The sequence below is a fragment of the Ictalurus punctatus genome, chromosome 13 (genome assembly GCF_001660625.3).
Source record: "Ictalurus punctatus breed USDA103 chromosome 13, Coco_2.0, whole genome shotgun sequence".
In the NCBI taxonomy this organism is placed as follows: Eukaryota; Metazoa; Chordata; class Actinopteri; order Siluriformes; family Ictaluridae; genus Ictalurus; species Ictalurus punctatus.
In genome coordinates this window covers 24,588,526-24,605,061 of record NC_030428.2, presented here as the reverse complement: position 1 = coordinate 24,605,061, position 16,536 = coordinate 24,588,526, and the positions used below count along the sequence as shown (strand labels likewise).

General features: G+C 37.5%; 1 protein-coding gene across 1 annotated transcript; it reads right to left on the bottom strand.

Moving 5' to 3' along the window:
• Nucleotides 1-6,241: 6,241 nt before the first annotated feature.
• Nucleotides 6,242-15,723, bottom strand: tekt3 (tektin 3). The gene is made up of 8 exons (XM_017482731.3): nt 14,560-15,723; nt 13,579-14,169; nt 11,202-11,285; nt 10,895-10,965; nt 10,637-10,780; nt 9,222-9,444; nt 7,493-7,647; nt 6,242-7,194 (listed from the first exon to the last, which is right to left on the bottom strand). Exons 2-8 carry the CDS (start codon nt 14,146-14,148, stop codon nt 6,978-6,980), a joined length of 1,464 nt encoding a protein of 487 aa, XP_017338220.2. The 5' UTR covers nt 14,149-14,169; nt 14,560-15,723; the 3' UTR covers nt 6,242-6,977.
• Between the last annotated feature and the right edge of the window lie 813 nt (nt 15,724-16,536).

Sequence of the window (16,536 nt, the reverse complement as noted above, 5' to 3'; positions counted from 1 at the left end):
AATAATTTTGAGCTTTGCTAATAGTGGTTTATGATTTCCACTGCTGTAAGGAATCCCTCCTGGATATGCTTCACGGACCCAGATCCGTTAGTATGGTGTATCATGTTTAATATATTACTTGGATAGTGATAGAAGTAAAAAAGTTAACCAAAAATGATTACCTTATGTAGTCGATTATTAAAACTCTATCATTAAATGCATCTCCTAACTAAAACGTAACCATTAATACTCAGAACTATTAGTATGCTCAGAAAAGTATTACTCAGAAGTGAGAGTTCCCAATTTTAACATGCAGACTCCACCCTTCTAATGGCAAGTACATTTTGAGGAACTACTACCACACTTTGAGGAAGACACTTGGGCTGAATCCAAATATCCCCACTACCCTATTATACAGTAGGCGAAAAGCAGTACGCCAAAGGAGTTGTATGTTTGAATTCTCAACATTCGTTAAACAATAAGTGAAAAATCCCCGGATGACCTACTGCTTCCACTGAGATTCTGCAGTATGGAAACAATGGACACTTTGCTATCCCATAAGGCAACGGGACTGGCTCGGAAGAGCTATCAGAATCAAAAATAGCGGGAAGCAGAGCCTCGGCTCTTTTTAAGTTGTAGGTCACATCACAATGCCAACACGGTGGATGAAGTATGTCCGGATTGTATTCATGATACACACTTATACTGTGTGGATCGGTACGTACTATATCAACAGCTTAGGAGTAGATACTGAATTGAATGCAGTAGGTACTGTCACAGTACGCAATTTCAAAAGCAGATTTGGGGTATGGGCTATGGGGTTTTGTGAAATGTTTTCTGCTAGATAGCTAATTACTTAATTCCATTGTGATAATGCAGAATGAATCCGGCCAGCCAGGCCACTGTAGGCTAAGCAAATATTTGATCGCCATCATATGATATATTGTATCTTTTAATTGTGCTAATGCACAAGAAAGCCAATCAGCCACTGCTAGTAATAGATTTTAATTGGATCATATAACTTTGCTAACCTTGGGCATGATTTTGCTAATCATCATCATCACTTCACTGACAGACTCCACTCATAGAAGGAAGAATTTTCAATTGGGTATACAGTGAAAAAGGAGATATGGAAGAAGAACTGTGACACGAAGAACAAAAGATCACAAGGGGAACTGAAATTTAAGCCAGGGAACATCATTAGGTTGTGTGGCAAATTTCTGTGGTGTATTGACATGCTTTCATATAGTCGCTCTGAGTATTAGCTTTCCACGCCTTTGAGTGTTAACGAGTGGTTAATGAGGACCGGATTACACCTGTGCATTGTTAGTGTTAGAATACTTATGTGCTGTTTTTTTTTTTTTTTTTTTCCCCCACAAGAGTTGTAAGATTTCAGAGAGAGTTGGGGGTGATGTGGTGCTGAGAGAAGGGAGAATTGTGAGGGTTAACTTTTTGACTGTATTTGAGTTGTAAAGAAAATTTTGTGCCTGAGGAAAGTGCTGTGAATTCCTAATTCCTCAGGGCTTCAGGGTGAGGGTGTCCCAGATCTGTTAAAAGAAAATTATGACAAAACACTATTGTATTAGATACAAAGATAGGCAGAATGTTTTTTTTACTCAGCCGTAGTCAAACAGTATATAGTTCTTTCGTGGTCATGAAAGCTAGAAAAAGATTAACGCCCAGGGACTCTTTCATGCCCAAATATGAAAATGTTAAAATAGTCTAATGTTCTGTGAGTCATTTGAGGTCATTAGGTCACTTAATTATTTTTCAGTCACACCCATACATTTCAAGAAGTCATGTAAATAATTCCAGGGTCATTTCAGCTATCAAGTGTTCCTAGTTGTGTTAAAGTTCGACAAAGGTTATGGTGGCTACATTTCTGGAGACCGGTGACTCAGCAGAGGTGGTGTCTGTGGCCATGTGCTGAAGTATTTCCTGTCAAAAGTAAAATAAATAAATAAATAATTTAAAAAAGTCTTGTTTTCCTGAAGGTTAATCTCTCCATATATTCAGATCACTGTTCTAGGTTTCCACATGGAATCTTTCAGAGTTATGTATTGAATCTTTTTTTTTCATGTATATAATAACTGAACATTTTCCAAAAGTCGACTTTACAGCTTACAAAAATGCATAGTGTGGCAAGTTGTGGTGTAGCAACTGCTAACATTAGCCATGTCACCTAGTTAGCAAGCAGAAATTCTAAACATATTAGTAACGTTCTTTCCTTTCACAGAAAAGAGGTTGACCTTATGCTTATAGGTGTTAATACATGAATTATATACCCATTTTTTATATTAAATTTACTCATGTTTGAAATTTAAATCTGATAGTGTACGTGTATGCTGGGTAATGTGCTTGTATTGAAATACTTTCATGTTGTTTATTCTTACTAAAGAAGTCACTTACTCATTTTGATGACTACTTTTACCCACATTTTTTTTTTTTAAAGAAACAATGCTTTTACTGCAATCATTTTTAAAAATACAATAATTTTACCTAAAACAATTTTTGGCTACATTAATAATTTCCACTAATCTGGCATGATTTTTTTCATTTATGCTTCTTTTCATCAACATGTTGGTCTTTTTTTTATTATTTACTTTTTTTTACTTTGGATAACAGCTTCCTACATTATACATGTTGGTAGTTGACTGCCTGCTGATAGTGGTGCTGTGGGATTTTGCCCTCGCTTCACATTTACCTAAAGAGAGCAATGCGGTGGCACTTTAGTCTTTTACTCTAGCCAGCTCTCTCGCCTCGTTACCTGGAGACTCTGCAACAAATCTGCTTCCAAAGCATCAACTTTCATGCTAATATCACTGTCGGCGCCATTGTGCTCGTCATCTCATGAATCACTAACTAGCTGAGTCGAATCTCATGTCGTATACATAGCTGCACTGTATTCTAAGACTTTGAGTCCAACATTTTCTATCTCTACTTCTGCTACATTGGATTTCTCAATAATATGATGGGGACTTTTGCTGGAAAATGGTGACGGGCAAAGCACCAGAAATAGAGTTTTCAACTTTCCTTTGATTTTTCTCATTGATGGGATGGAACATGCAAGTGTTGTATCAACATCCCGGTCAAAATCTGATTCAGAGTTTCTCTCTATAACAGGCCCATGCTCTGTTAAAAATAAACCGTGGATATGTGAAGACTGCGGCGAGGATTCCAGAGGCGACCGGGGTCGAGAGCAGAGGGCGAAGGCCAACTATTTGTGTTCACTTCATTATATGTTTTGCAGTGGAGAGAAACACACGTACACATCTCCACGTACAACACATTGGCCATGTTGACACAGCGATAAGAGTGAGGTCTTACTACATATCTCTCAGCAAGTCTAATCATGAAGTGGTGAGAGGTTTTGATGTGCAGAACACGTGACATGAGAGCAGAGGCAGTGCAAGTCTGGAATGTACTGTTGTGGGATGGAGAGATAGCAGAGGCAAAAAGGCAGACTGTGGTCAGGAAAAACGAACAAAGGCTCATCTTCTTCGTTAGATCTTCATTAGCAAATTTCTAATTGAATAATGACTTGACTTATTCCCTTGCATCTCTTCTGTGTTACACTTTAATCCTCTCATGAAGTAAACAAAATAAAAGCAAGTCACTCTTTTTTTTGCTCAGGACCTGCATCATGATTTTCACCAGTTTCCTCTACTTACGGAAACAAAAAAGAAAAAGCTATCAATCTAACAAGTTTGCTGCGTCCACTTTATTTATTTATTTATTTATTTATTTATTTATTTATTTATTTATTATTATTAGTAGTAGTAGTAATAGTATTTTATAAAGGCATCCATCAAAGTAAACTTTTTAAAATTCAACTCAAAAGTGAAACCATCCTTGTCCTGACATTTCATATGATGTTTTGTCTTATTATTTATATATTACTTCATTATATATTTTTTATTTTATTCTGTTTGAAATTACTTTCTTGATTTCATTGTACAGGACTTTGGCTGACATTTATTGTTTTAAATGAGCGATAGAAATGTCTGACATTTGCTTATTTAATTTTTTCCTGAGAATAATGTTACAAAGAATATATTTGTGAGAGTAGCTCCTGGGCTTTCTGCTGTGTCGAGGTAACAATAAGAAGTCTTTACATTACAAACACAACTAAAAAACTCGTAGATTCTTAAACTGAAGGTGTAAGAGTGATTTTCATGCACAGCTAGGACCAGATTTTTAATCGCAGGCTCGTGTCTCAGTATTAGGTTTTCCTGTTATGAGTCTTCTGTTTTAGCGGCCACTGGAACCACAGCGTGAATGTGAAAAGTATGCAAGTGACTCAGAAAGTAAACTTGAGGAACGTGCAACTTTCTGAATGATTCAGCCATGATCATTGACTGAATTGATGGCTCTTGAAAGGAGAAGCCCTTCACTGTAAACGCAATGAAAGCATGGAGAGTCACAGTTTTATGTGGCAAACAATGAGGCTTATTTGTATTGCACAAGTTCTTCTTGACCATAAAGGTCAGAATTGGGAGGAGATGGAGACGTTTATGAGGAGATTTTATCTCTAAAATTCTACCTCAATGGAAATCATCAGTCCAAATCACCAGTTTCATCTAGGGGTGGTACATAATTTACATTTACATTTATTCATTTAGCAGACGCTTTTATCCAAAGCGACTTACAAATGAGAAATTTACTCATTTAATTTATGAAAGGTTCTTTCGATGGAATTCGGAGAGTTAATTAACCTGTAAGGAAGTGGAATACTAAGACAAAGGACAGGTGTGTGTAAACTAAGGTGTAACTCGGAAGCTATTTTATTGCTTCTTTGAAAAGCACGTTACGGTTTACTCACCAAGGATAAAGAGACAATAACAATTTATAGAGGCATGACTGTTATAAGAGATTACATTGTCAGTCACAGTATACTGTACGTAAACATAGAAGTCTGTTGCGGTATGATTTGGTGACTTTTTAAACCCCTTTAGGAAACTTTATTTCAAATATAATGCACTTAATATGGTTCTCCAGCTCACGTTACAGGTGATGGTTACAGAGGTTGAGAGAGCAGATTCACTGGACTCAACACCAGTGTACGAAGCCTGATTGAGCTGCACTTCTGCAAACCGATGTTCCCAATGACGAATCGCTGATCACCACTAGCTATGTTTCTATTTAACTTATGCAAAAAAAAAAAAAAAAGGAATATCACGCAGAACATTTCCTAACGAAGCACAAAAGCAAAACAAAATCGGCCCTTCCGAAGAAACTGGTGCATCTCGGTCTCCGCCATTTTTACTTGATTTGTTGAGGCAAAGTCACATGACGTTTTTGATGCGCATCAAGGAATTTCTTCAGCAAATGTGTTTTCCATCGTAGATTATGCACGTCTTCTTATCGAGTAAAAAAATACCCACCTCAATTGAGCGCATGAGTTTTTTTATGAGACATTTTGGAGAGTTTATTCGCAAAATTTGCATAAAAATACATAGATGGAAACATAGCGATCATTCCCAAAGACCAATCACAATTGTTCCCAACAACCCATCACTGATCACCACTGTTCTCAACGACTAATCACTCATCACTGGTGTTCCCATCGACTAACAACTGATCCCAACAACCAATCACGGGTCACCGTTGTTTTCCGACAACCGATCACCAATGTTCCCAACAACCAATTACTGTGCACCACTGTTTTGCAGCAAGAAATCACTAATCACCATTACTTGTCCCACTCACATACTTATTTGTTCCTCATTTTAAACTCTCTTCTTGGCAATATTTAGAACTAAGATTGCCAATATTACTTGATTTTGCTTTTTTGCTCACTACCAATGCTTCATTTTGTCTGCATACTTGAAAGAAATTATAGCTTCTATGTTGTAAAATGTGTGTTGTCTTTCTACCACAAACTTTTTTTTTTTCTATATAAAATGTTATAATCTGTTCTTTTCTATTCTGATAAAACTCTATGATGTTCTAAATGTCTTCAGAAAACCGTCCTTCTTCATGGAACACCTTTTCATATGCTAATGACGACGGTAGGGCCATGAATATGCAAATCATTTATGTCATCTGGTAATGTTTTGAGTGCACCTTAGCCAGTTCTCTCTGAAAGGAATTGGCAGGACTGACTGCATATGTGTAAGTATAAGTCACAAGTGGGTGTTTGAAACTTAGCATGTGTTTTAGATTGCACTGTTCCACCTCAAACACACGTCAGCTGTAACATCTGTTTCAAGTCGAACTTGTCTTCGAGTTTAGTCCACATTGAGGAAATGATGACACTGACTAGGTTTAAACAGATTTTAATAGAAAGAATGAAATAGTCTTAGATTATAAACTTGTTAGTATGTGTTGCTAATAAACTAGCTTTTCTAGTTTATATGGTACTGTAGCAGGAGGAACCAAGACAAGATTAGCATCAAATATGTTTATAAAGGACAAATTGGGAGTCCAGTTATTTAGGTACAACAGGATATCTTTTTTTTTTTTTACATCAGACCTACAGGTGAGGTGAGGTGATTAGCACCATTCACATGTTTACAGTGCCTTAACAAAGCAAACGTCTAAGCGTAATGAGACAATCTCACACCACAGTCAGTTGATTCTGAGGATGGCCAAGGAAAGTCAATATAAGCAGAAAAACTCTCAGCAAGTTTACTTATTTAACAAGTTGTGAACTTAAATTGTTACCAGTTTGTATCTGCTCAAGGTTCTCTTTTAGGCTGAGTATTGTTCTCTATTTCCATCCCCTTGGATATTGGACATACTTTGCACATACTTTGCTTAATATTTTCGAGCTTTGATTCTATGATGATTTATAGATGATAGATGAATTGATTGGTGATTGTAGACTATCTATGTTCCTCATCAGAAATACTTTTATTTTAATCTGTTATATGTAAAATGATTTTAAGCAAATGTATTATTTTGAAGCTACAAACAGGTGTAATAAATTCTTTATGTTTTCGACATCTTGGATCTAGAAAACCAGAGCTGTAATAACATGAAAATAATTCTGGACTCTAAGTATATCCCACCAGGCGTGGGGTGCTGGGAAAACTCTTCCTCATGCTCATGCATTTCTCCTGATCAAGGAAGAGTGAGTTGGCCTTGATGGAGAGGTCATGCTCCAGAGCCACTTTGGTCTTCACCAGGTTCTGCAGAGTGTTTTCAGCCTCCATTAGCCGCTCCTTCAGAGTATGAATCGTGTCCTCAATCTCCCTCACTTCACTCACCAACCTGAGAGAGATGATGGGGAAAGAAGGGACGGTATACTGTAAGCAAAAAAATATACTCCAATTGTTACCAGGCAAATTTCAGTTTTTGTTTTTGCAACATAAATATATTTCCTCTCTCTCTCTCTCTCTCTCTCTCTCTCTCTCTCTCTCTCTCTCTCTCTCTCTCTCTCTATATATATATATATATATATATATATATATATATATATATATATATATCTATATATATATATATATAGCATATTATGTCTGATTTTTTTGCCATATCTTTGACTTTGTTAGGTTCTTCAAGGTTGCACCTATGATATGGGCTGTCTCTGCAGAGTTCCACATTGGGTCTACGGGTTCTCTCCTCCAGACGGGTCTGAGCCACTTTCAGAGGGTTCTCCTTATCACGAATTGCCTTTTTCAAGGTGTCAATGAGCATCTCAGTCTGGTAGATCTCCTGAAGGGTCTGAGGGAAAGAGAGGAGATATGTCTGGAGATGTGGACAAATTAAACATAACATTCAAACCTGCTATTCTAAAATCCTGCCATGCTTGATGTTCATGCCATCTACAAGTATTACATCTAGTGACCAGAAGGTTGTAGAGAGGTTTTAAGGTCAAAATGCTTGCTGCTAAGGCAGTTGTACATGTTTTGGACCTAGTATTTAGAGAAACATGATTGTAGATGAACATGGACTGGACTAGAGCTCCCAATATTTTTGATCGACTTGTGTGTGGGTGGGAGGGCATTTAAATTATGGTCGAGTACATATGGGGAATTTCATGGTCATGGATTGGTGTGGTATTAGGTCTTTGCATAGTGCTATGAATTTGTTCTCTCTAATTTAGTGATTAGCAGCTGGTCAATGGCTAGATAAATTGTCCACCAATCCAGGGCTCTTGTCCCTTGGGTACTTTATGTACAATAAATTGCCACAGGTATGAAGGAGTGTGTGCACGGCACCGAACAAAGGACTGACCTGCTCTTGTTGGCATTTTCCAAATCATTTTCTTGTGGATGGAGATATTTTCAAAGTGCAGTTGATGTGGATGGGAATTTATTTGAAAACAGAGACGTAAAAACAATGTTTTGAAAAAATATCCACGTTTACAGGATCCAAAACCACTTCAGATTATCTTCTTAAATAATGATATTTAAATGACCAATTTTACCAATGATGGATTACCAAAAATGGTTGCATACTGACGCACATTATGAAGTAGGAAAACTCTCGGAAAGAGGATATTTTCGATTACACTCAAAGGTTCTACACACAGGTCCCGTTATACATCCAATTTAGTCTACTGCTCACACTGTAGGTGATGACACTTTATTAGCTACCTTGAGCTTCTGATAAGAGCTGTCAATATATTTACTGTGACCTTAGCAGTTACCCTTCTACACAATAGTACACAGTGTTTAGTGCTTTTTCTTCCCTAGGCTTATCACACACACGTGGTGCAATTCGTCCACACACACACACACACACACACACACACACACCAGCTTCTCTATTTAGCCTAAAATACAATTAAGTCCATTTGAATGCTGGTCTGTGTAATATGATTTTGTCTGGTACACACTGATACAGTTATGAAATGGACTTGAGGAATTTGGAGAATTGAGAAACCTGCAGTGATGAATACACTCATGTAAAGGGCTTGGCTCTCGTCTGTAAATCATCCTAATAGTAAAATAAGATATGGAAGGAATTCCCTTGTTACAGCTGTGTTAGCACCACTTAAAACAGCTGCACATGAAATTTATCAACATTGCGTCTGGTTTCCATTATCGTCGTTTAGACCGATCCTGGATGATTAAAGATTTGCTTCTGAAAAGGAATAACAATGTCACAAATCATACAGGAGTTTTAACCAAAGGAATGGTCTAGAACTAACACGTGCAAACATTTCAAAAAGGACCACATTTCACAACAAATGGCTGTGGTTACAGTCTGGCAACCACTCCATGGTTTAGGGTCTTTAATCATGCACGTGTTTAAACAAGGCAGAGATATGAGAGACGTGTCATGGTCCTCACCTTGGCCAAGTGAGCCTGTAGGCTGTTCTTGGTATCTGCCATTTCAGAGATGCGGTTGGTGAAGGAGACGTTGACAGTGTTGAACTGGTTCCACATCTCGTTGGAGGTGATGTTGAGCAGAACCTCGATCTCGTCGCGGAGCTTGTGTGACGCCGCACGCTGACTCTGAGAGTGCAGGATGTTGTCATCGGTGAACTTTGACCACGAGTCAGGCAAGCTCAGACTGCATATAAAAATAAAATAAAATAAATATTAGTAACTTACCACCGAAGCATAGAAACATACTTTTATTCTATTAATGGTTGAGATCTAGACCCAAATAGAGCTCTACAGTAGATTAGGTCTCCTGTGGCTTTCCATTAAACAAGCGTTGAATGTTCACCTTCTATTCCATTATTCTTCTCTTCTATACACTTCTCAAACGTTCATGGCTGAGTTGGTCTTTCTCTCAGCCAATAAAACGCATTGTATTTATGAAAAAGATTATTCTACCTGTTCTAATAATTGGAACTTTCCGATGCTGTTCAGGAGAGATACATTTTTATTGCGCTGGCCATAACGTGTTTATGCGGTGTGAACCTTTCTGTACAAATTCTTAGTAGATGGCCACGCCCACTGCTGCTGAAAAAAAGTTCGTATTTAGGCCTTCACTTTGCGCTTCCTGTCTTGAATCCTTCCGTAAAGTTATAGTCCTGTCCTCCACTGCTGTGTCCTAAATATAGTCCTATGCTTTATTTGCTTCCTTATACCGCAGTGCTGTAAAATTCTCGATTCTGATTGGTCTGTAGGTGTTGATTAATTTTCTAGAACAGCAGCTCTAAGAGTAATTCTGGCTGTGAGTCAAATCACAGGTTTATATTTATATGCTCATTCTATTTATATGCTAGTTGTTTTTTTTTTTGTTTTGCATTGGGACTTATATGCTCCAATAAAAGGTTTTAAAAATGGTTTCTGTGAGGAGATGTTTATTTGGAAGGAGTCTCCAGTGTCAGCAGTTTGTAACTGCTAGAGACTAAACTTTAACACTTCCGACAAAGGGAAAGTCTTCAGGATGGGGGGATTTTCGGGTTCCCAGAAACATGACAAACTATATTTTTTGTCTTCTTAACTTCAAGAGAGAATAGAAATAGGAATATAATAGAGGAATAGAAATGTAACTATGGCAAATTGCTGCGGTGTAAGAGGAATAAAACACGATTGGGCATGATGTTATAGGTAAATAAACAATGAAAAAAAAAAAGAAGTGTATTATCTCTTAAGTGATAGCCTATCTCATAAATGCAATAAAACAAAACTTAAAAGTTTAAATGATAATCCTTGGGATAAGTGATCATCCTATCAGATTTCTTTTCCTAAAATGAATGATTCAGTGTTGCATTTCCTCCCCATGAGGATGAGATGTCTGTGAACCTCACGAGGGATCAAGGCGCTCGATGCCTCGGTAGTAGCTGATGCCGTCCGAGGTGTTTCGCATCTGATGACACCTGTCGTCTATACGCTGAGCTGTGACCTTATCGTTTAAATCTCTTTCCAGTTCATGCTGTGCTGATCGATTTGATCTAAAAAAAAAAAAAGCACGTACACACACACACTCAATTCACTATTTGCAATTTCTGCACCGCTTGAATTTTTACAGTGTGAAGATTAAAAACTACTCCCTGAAAAAAACTCACGCCAGCTGTGCAAAGGCTTTGTCCAAGTTCCTTCTCATTCTCTCTTGACACGACTTTATCACCTCCACTTCCTGAACAAGGGATGAATATAATAATGCATTAATTAACATTAATTTCTAAAAAAAAAAAAAAAAGGTTTTTAAAAACATATTACAGAAATTCTAATCACTGTTTGAGAACTGAACAATTAGCATTACAGTACAAAGTCTTAAATCAGTATAGCTCACTTGACATCCTTTGAGTATTAATTATACCGTACAACCTTCATTAGCATTTTTACGTTTAAATGATGGGTAGAATACTGCACCTTGATCAGGTCTTTTTCAACATCATCATGTACCAGGTCGATGGACATCCTCTTCTCTCGATGAAACAAGCATTCCTGAGACACCTAAAAACAACAACAACAAAAAAACTGGTCCTCCATCATTATACTAATACTATATTAGCTATATGACAATTATAGATTTTCATATAGATACATTACAGTGATTTATTTATTTATTTATTTATTTATTTTGGTCTGTGGATAGGGAGTCAAACCTTTTGCACACATTAGATTAATTAGCTATTTAAATGATTTGCAAGACAATTGGGTAATTCAATACAAGTGAGAAATGTATATTGCTGTGCTTATGAGTGTTGTGAAACGGTGTATGAGTTAAAACCTGGCACCGCAGCTACAGCACATGCATATCAAATAAAAAATAGAATATTTTACTGAATAAATGTGCTTGTTGCACATGAGTGAAGTGGTTTACTTATTCTCCTAGATAATCTCATTTATGATTTACAGTATACTGTGTCGTATGAGACTATTTTAGAATTTTACAATTATGAAATAAATGTTAAGGAAAACCAAATGTTTTTTATACTGCTTCATTAAAAATATATATGCTTTGATATCACTTTGTAAATATTGCATTGTATTTGACAGTAGTATTCCTGATTTTGGAGTGTCAGAATTTAAGTTTTGGAAATTAGATGTATTTTTGGGTCTTAGTGGTTAAGGCTTTTGGTTACTGAACAGAAGGCCAGGGGTTTCAAGCCCCAGCACTGCCAAGCTGCCACTGTTGGGCCCTTGAGCAAGGCCCTTAACCCTCTCTGCTCCAGGGGTGCTGTATCATGGCTGACCCTGCGCTTTGGCCCCAGCTTCCTGACATGCTGGGTTAAGCAAAGAAAAGAATTTCACTGTACTGTAATGTATACATGGCCAATAAAAACTCATTATCATGATTACTTTTTTGTAATGCGCTATTAAGGGAAAGGCTCAGGTCATTTGTTTACATGTAACAGAATATACAAAACAGCCACGTGTGCACGAACACACACAGGAGCTTAAATAAATGATCAAAATTGAATAAATTAAGTACAATAAGAATACAATGAAGGAAATATTATATTCAATGGGCCTCATTTGACCTATCCTTTTAGTTAAGTTTTGTGTAAATGTTTGCGTGAGCCAAACTGAACTCAAACTTTCTGCCAGATTTACAAAGCTTTCGGAAACACCAGTGTACAGAACTTTATACTCACATGCCAGTGTTGGTGAATGCCAAAAAGACCTAAATGTGCAAAGCATGTGCATATAGCTCATTTGCATTCAGTGATGCCCACAAAACTCCATAAAAGGTAAAGCTCACAGAGAGCTGAAAGCATGAAATAGAGATAAAACAGGTGAAATAAAAGACATTTTTCAGAGGCAGAAGTTATTTTGACTTGCATCCGCACAAAAACTGTGTAGCATAACAGCAAGTAAAGGCTGGAGACAAATGGCAGAAAAGTGCCCATTGAGGCCCAGTGTACATAAGTAGAGAAAGAGAGACAGTAAAAAAAAAAAAAAAGAGAGAAAGTATTTCACTACACGTTATTTTGCATAAAGTGATCGAGCAGCAATACAGAAAGCATGCAAAGTGTCTCGGTGACATTGGGAATGGAAATCCTATGAGGATTTCAGGATATTTAAGAAGCAGCTAGTTACCCCTCTTTCTTTATTGTGGATTAGGTGTCTTTGTGAAGATATATATTCAACATCATCCAAATACTTCAGGATGACACTAGTCTCCTTAAGTGTCTGTTCCTTACAGAGTCTGTAAGAACGAAACCTGACCCCTTGACACTAACCCTGTCTTGCTAATCTTTATCCAGATCACTGTGACACGATGAGGCTTAAGAATGCCCTCATAGGCTGTGTCCTCTAGTTTCATGTTTACTAGTAACAACTTCCTAGAAACTTATATGTCCAAGCACATATACAATGAGTTACCAGTTAGTAAAAGCTATCTATAATATAGATAATGTTTTTAGTGTAAAGGTATTCATTGTAGCCCATCCACAGTTATGCACAAAATGTGACACAGTGACCCCGACAGAGCATAGTCCTGCACAGGCCCATTGCAGGTTTGCATTTTATGAATATGTTGGGACTCTGTTTTCATGGCTGCTGACCTGGTTGTTGTCTTGTGATCTTGTTTGCTAGCATGTTTGCTTTGTTTTATTATCACAACTTCACCCTTGCCCTCAGAGGTGCCAGAATGTGAACTAAACAAATCTCAGAAAGAGGCTAATTTAGATTCCTTGTCTACACTCAAGGATTCTGAACCATCTATAATGTTAAAACAACCACATGACCACTGTTTACGAGAATATTATTTGGTAAAAAACAAAACAAAACAAGAGTGCACCTGCAGTGGCCCCTCGGTTTCAGCAAGCGCTCTCTCCAGTCTTCTTTTCACCTCCATCAGTGCTGCTATCTCCGTCACCATATTGTCAATCTCGTGGCCCAGCTCAGACCTCCAGAAGCTGATATCGTTTAACCTCTCCCCCAGGTTCCTGCTGGTGTTCTCCTGACTCCTGCGTGTGCACTGATCCCGATCCTGGATCAACCGGATCGTGTCCTTCCTCAGCCGCTCTGCACTCTTCCTGTTGGATTCTGAATCTCGGTAGTTGTTCTGGTTGGATTTGTACCAGTCATCTGGTGTATAGCGTGTCATTAGTGAAGTCCTGTTGGATGGGTAGAACATAGTCTTAGCCCGAACCAGATCCAGGTTTTCTCTTTGAGATATGGGCAGGATGGATGGAATAGCACTCCCACTCCTGAAGTACATGTTAGTCCTCCAGTTAGAGTTCTGGTTGGTGGTGAGGGTCGGCTGGAGGTTTTTGTAGCTGGATGCTGTTATGGAGATGGCTGGCAGGAAGTTACTGGTCTTGGGCCGTGTGTATGTGGCCAGTTGTGTTGAACCGATAAGCTCCATGTTTGTCAGGCAAAAACAAATCTAGTTTTCATGTGAAATGAGCCAGAAAAAGGAATATATTTAAATAACAGTTGTAATGGCCAGTCTACAAATTCCATTGTTGGTTGGAATTTCTTTTCTTTTTTTTTAATCACAAATTTACACCCTCCCATTCATTATAAATTTGAAGAACTCCATTTCAGTAACTGTTGGTGTTACAAAATGTCCCAATTGCTAATAGTCAGGTCATCTAGTTACTGTCATGTTCAAGTCCCCACTGTGTACTCTCTACATTAACACATATAGTCAAGCACATAATCAAGGACATTGTTCTGCACTGCAATGAATTTTTTTTTAAAAAAGTCCAAAAAACATCTGAAATATACACAGAAAAAATGTAACAGAAAATATCAACACAATTAATAACCTCACCAGTCACAATCTTGCAGTATCTTCAGAGTAACCCAGATCCCACCATGCCTGTGCACACCGTGGATGACTGACTGGATCTGACAGATAGGACTGCTGTAATGCATTATTAATACACAGGTGAGCTTTCCGTTGGCTCAAAGCTCAATGGCTAAAGACTGAATAAACCTGATTATTCTCAGCGCTGCCACACGGGCAGTTGCCACTGGAGATACCATGGTGAATAAACTCTTAGTGTTTGAAATTCATTGTTAAAGTAGTAAATGTATATGGACTCAATCAGTGTTGTATTAACTGGTGACATGTAGATTTGTGCCCAGTTTGATTTAAATTCAACACTGGGAGGTTGCTAGGAAAGCATGACATTTTGGTACAGAAATTAGAGAAGGTCAATTAAATACAATTGTGTTGTACTCCAGCATTTTTCTAGCATGGTCTTGTAGTGTGTACTATTACCATGGACAAGGGTTATTAAATATTTTTGCATTAAGAAAGAAATGGGGGATAATTTACTTCAAATTTACTTATAATTGAGGTCTTGCTGAAATCCATAAAAAAAGAAGAATTTTTCCATTAATTCTTAAATCAAATATTTTTTAAACGGAGCTCTAAATTTTTCCATCCAAAGATACTTTTTTTCACACAAATATATGAATTTATTCTTATGCATCACCAAATTAGCATGTCACCTGTCACACGGACACCTCATAATCTTTGATAAACTGTGTAAGTACTGTTTGCCTCCAGTGATGGGACGTTAGATAAAACTACATAAGAACATCTTGAGTAAAATCTTACATATTATTCTAGTCTCGTTCGATGTCTCATATAGACAGTTGTTTGAGTTTTCAGTTAATAGGCTGTCTGTCATGTTCTCACACTCAGGAAATGCCTCCATTACTTTAGTCTCAAAGCCACAGTTATTTATTTAGAACTTCACCTCAAGCGATCGACCAATCTGCAACATGTGAGACATAGTTGTCAAGATATATATTATAAACACAACCGAATTCTGATCCGTAATACATACAAAGCTTTAAAATAATTGGCTTGACTGTTTGTTCTATTTGAAGCCCTTCTATTTTTATTACACCCTAGATAGTGCACAAGACCTGGGGGAAAATGTTTGTTCAGAGGAAAAAAATATTTCTCAAATGGCTACGAATTCATGACAAATAGGCCTCTTGTCCTATGAACCTGGGTATTTGTGACTGACATGTTTATATGATGATGTCTGTGATATTCACATGTTCACTACAGGATTGGTGAATAGATATTAGGTTGAAAAGCACTGTACTATTCCTTGAATAAGCACAAATAATACGATTTACACTTAACGTGTACTGTACAATTTCCTTTAACTGGTACATACAAAAACTGAAGTGAAACCTCCAGTGTTAAATGAACTCCTACAGCTGGATTCAAAGCATACAATTTCTTTCAAAAACGGGTTAGATTTTCGATGCAGTGCTGACACAGGAGATTTGCAGGCACGCTCACTCCAACCCTTCCTCTGGGCATTATCGCATGAGTCTCTTTTAGCTAGCACCCACCCACAACCAATGAATTAGTCATCCCACAATCCAGTCACATTAAATTAACCAGCCATGAAAGCGGAAGAAAGCTGAGGCAACAGGTTCTCTGCAGTTATGTTGTGTTTACACTGCTGTCACATTCACTGTTTTCACACACCACAGAGGAGTCACAGGAAGCTAGTCACAAATAGCATGCCAGTTTGTGAATATTATGTTAGCTCCTTAATTAATAGCTGGACTTATTTCCACAAAAATTTTGGTTATGTAATTTTTAATTTTTTCACGTTTCCATCCCTAGCTATATATGCAAACATTTTCATTTTCCAAACTGTAATTTTTTTTTAAATTAATATCTACACATGTAGCAAATCTTATCACCCTATGAGACCGGCATCATGTTCCTAACTCTCTTGAAGGTCAACACTCTCAGTAGTTTTAAACAATC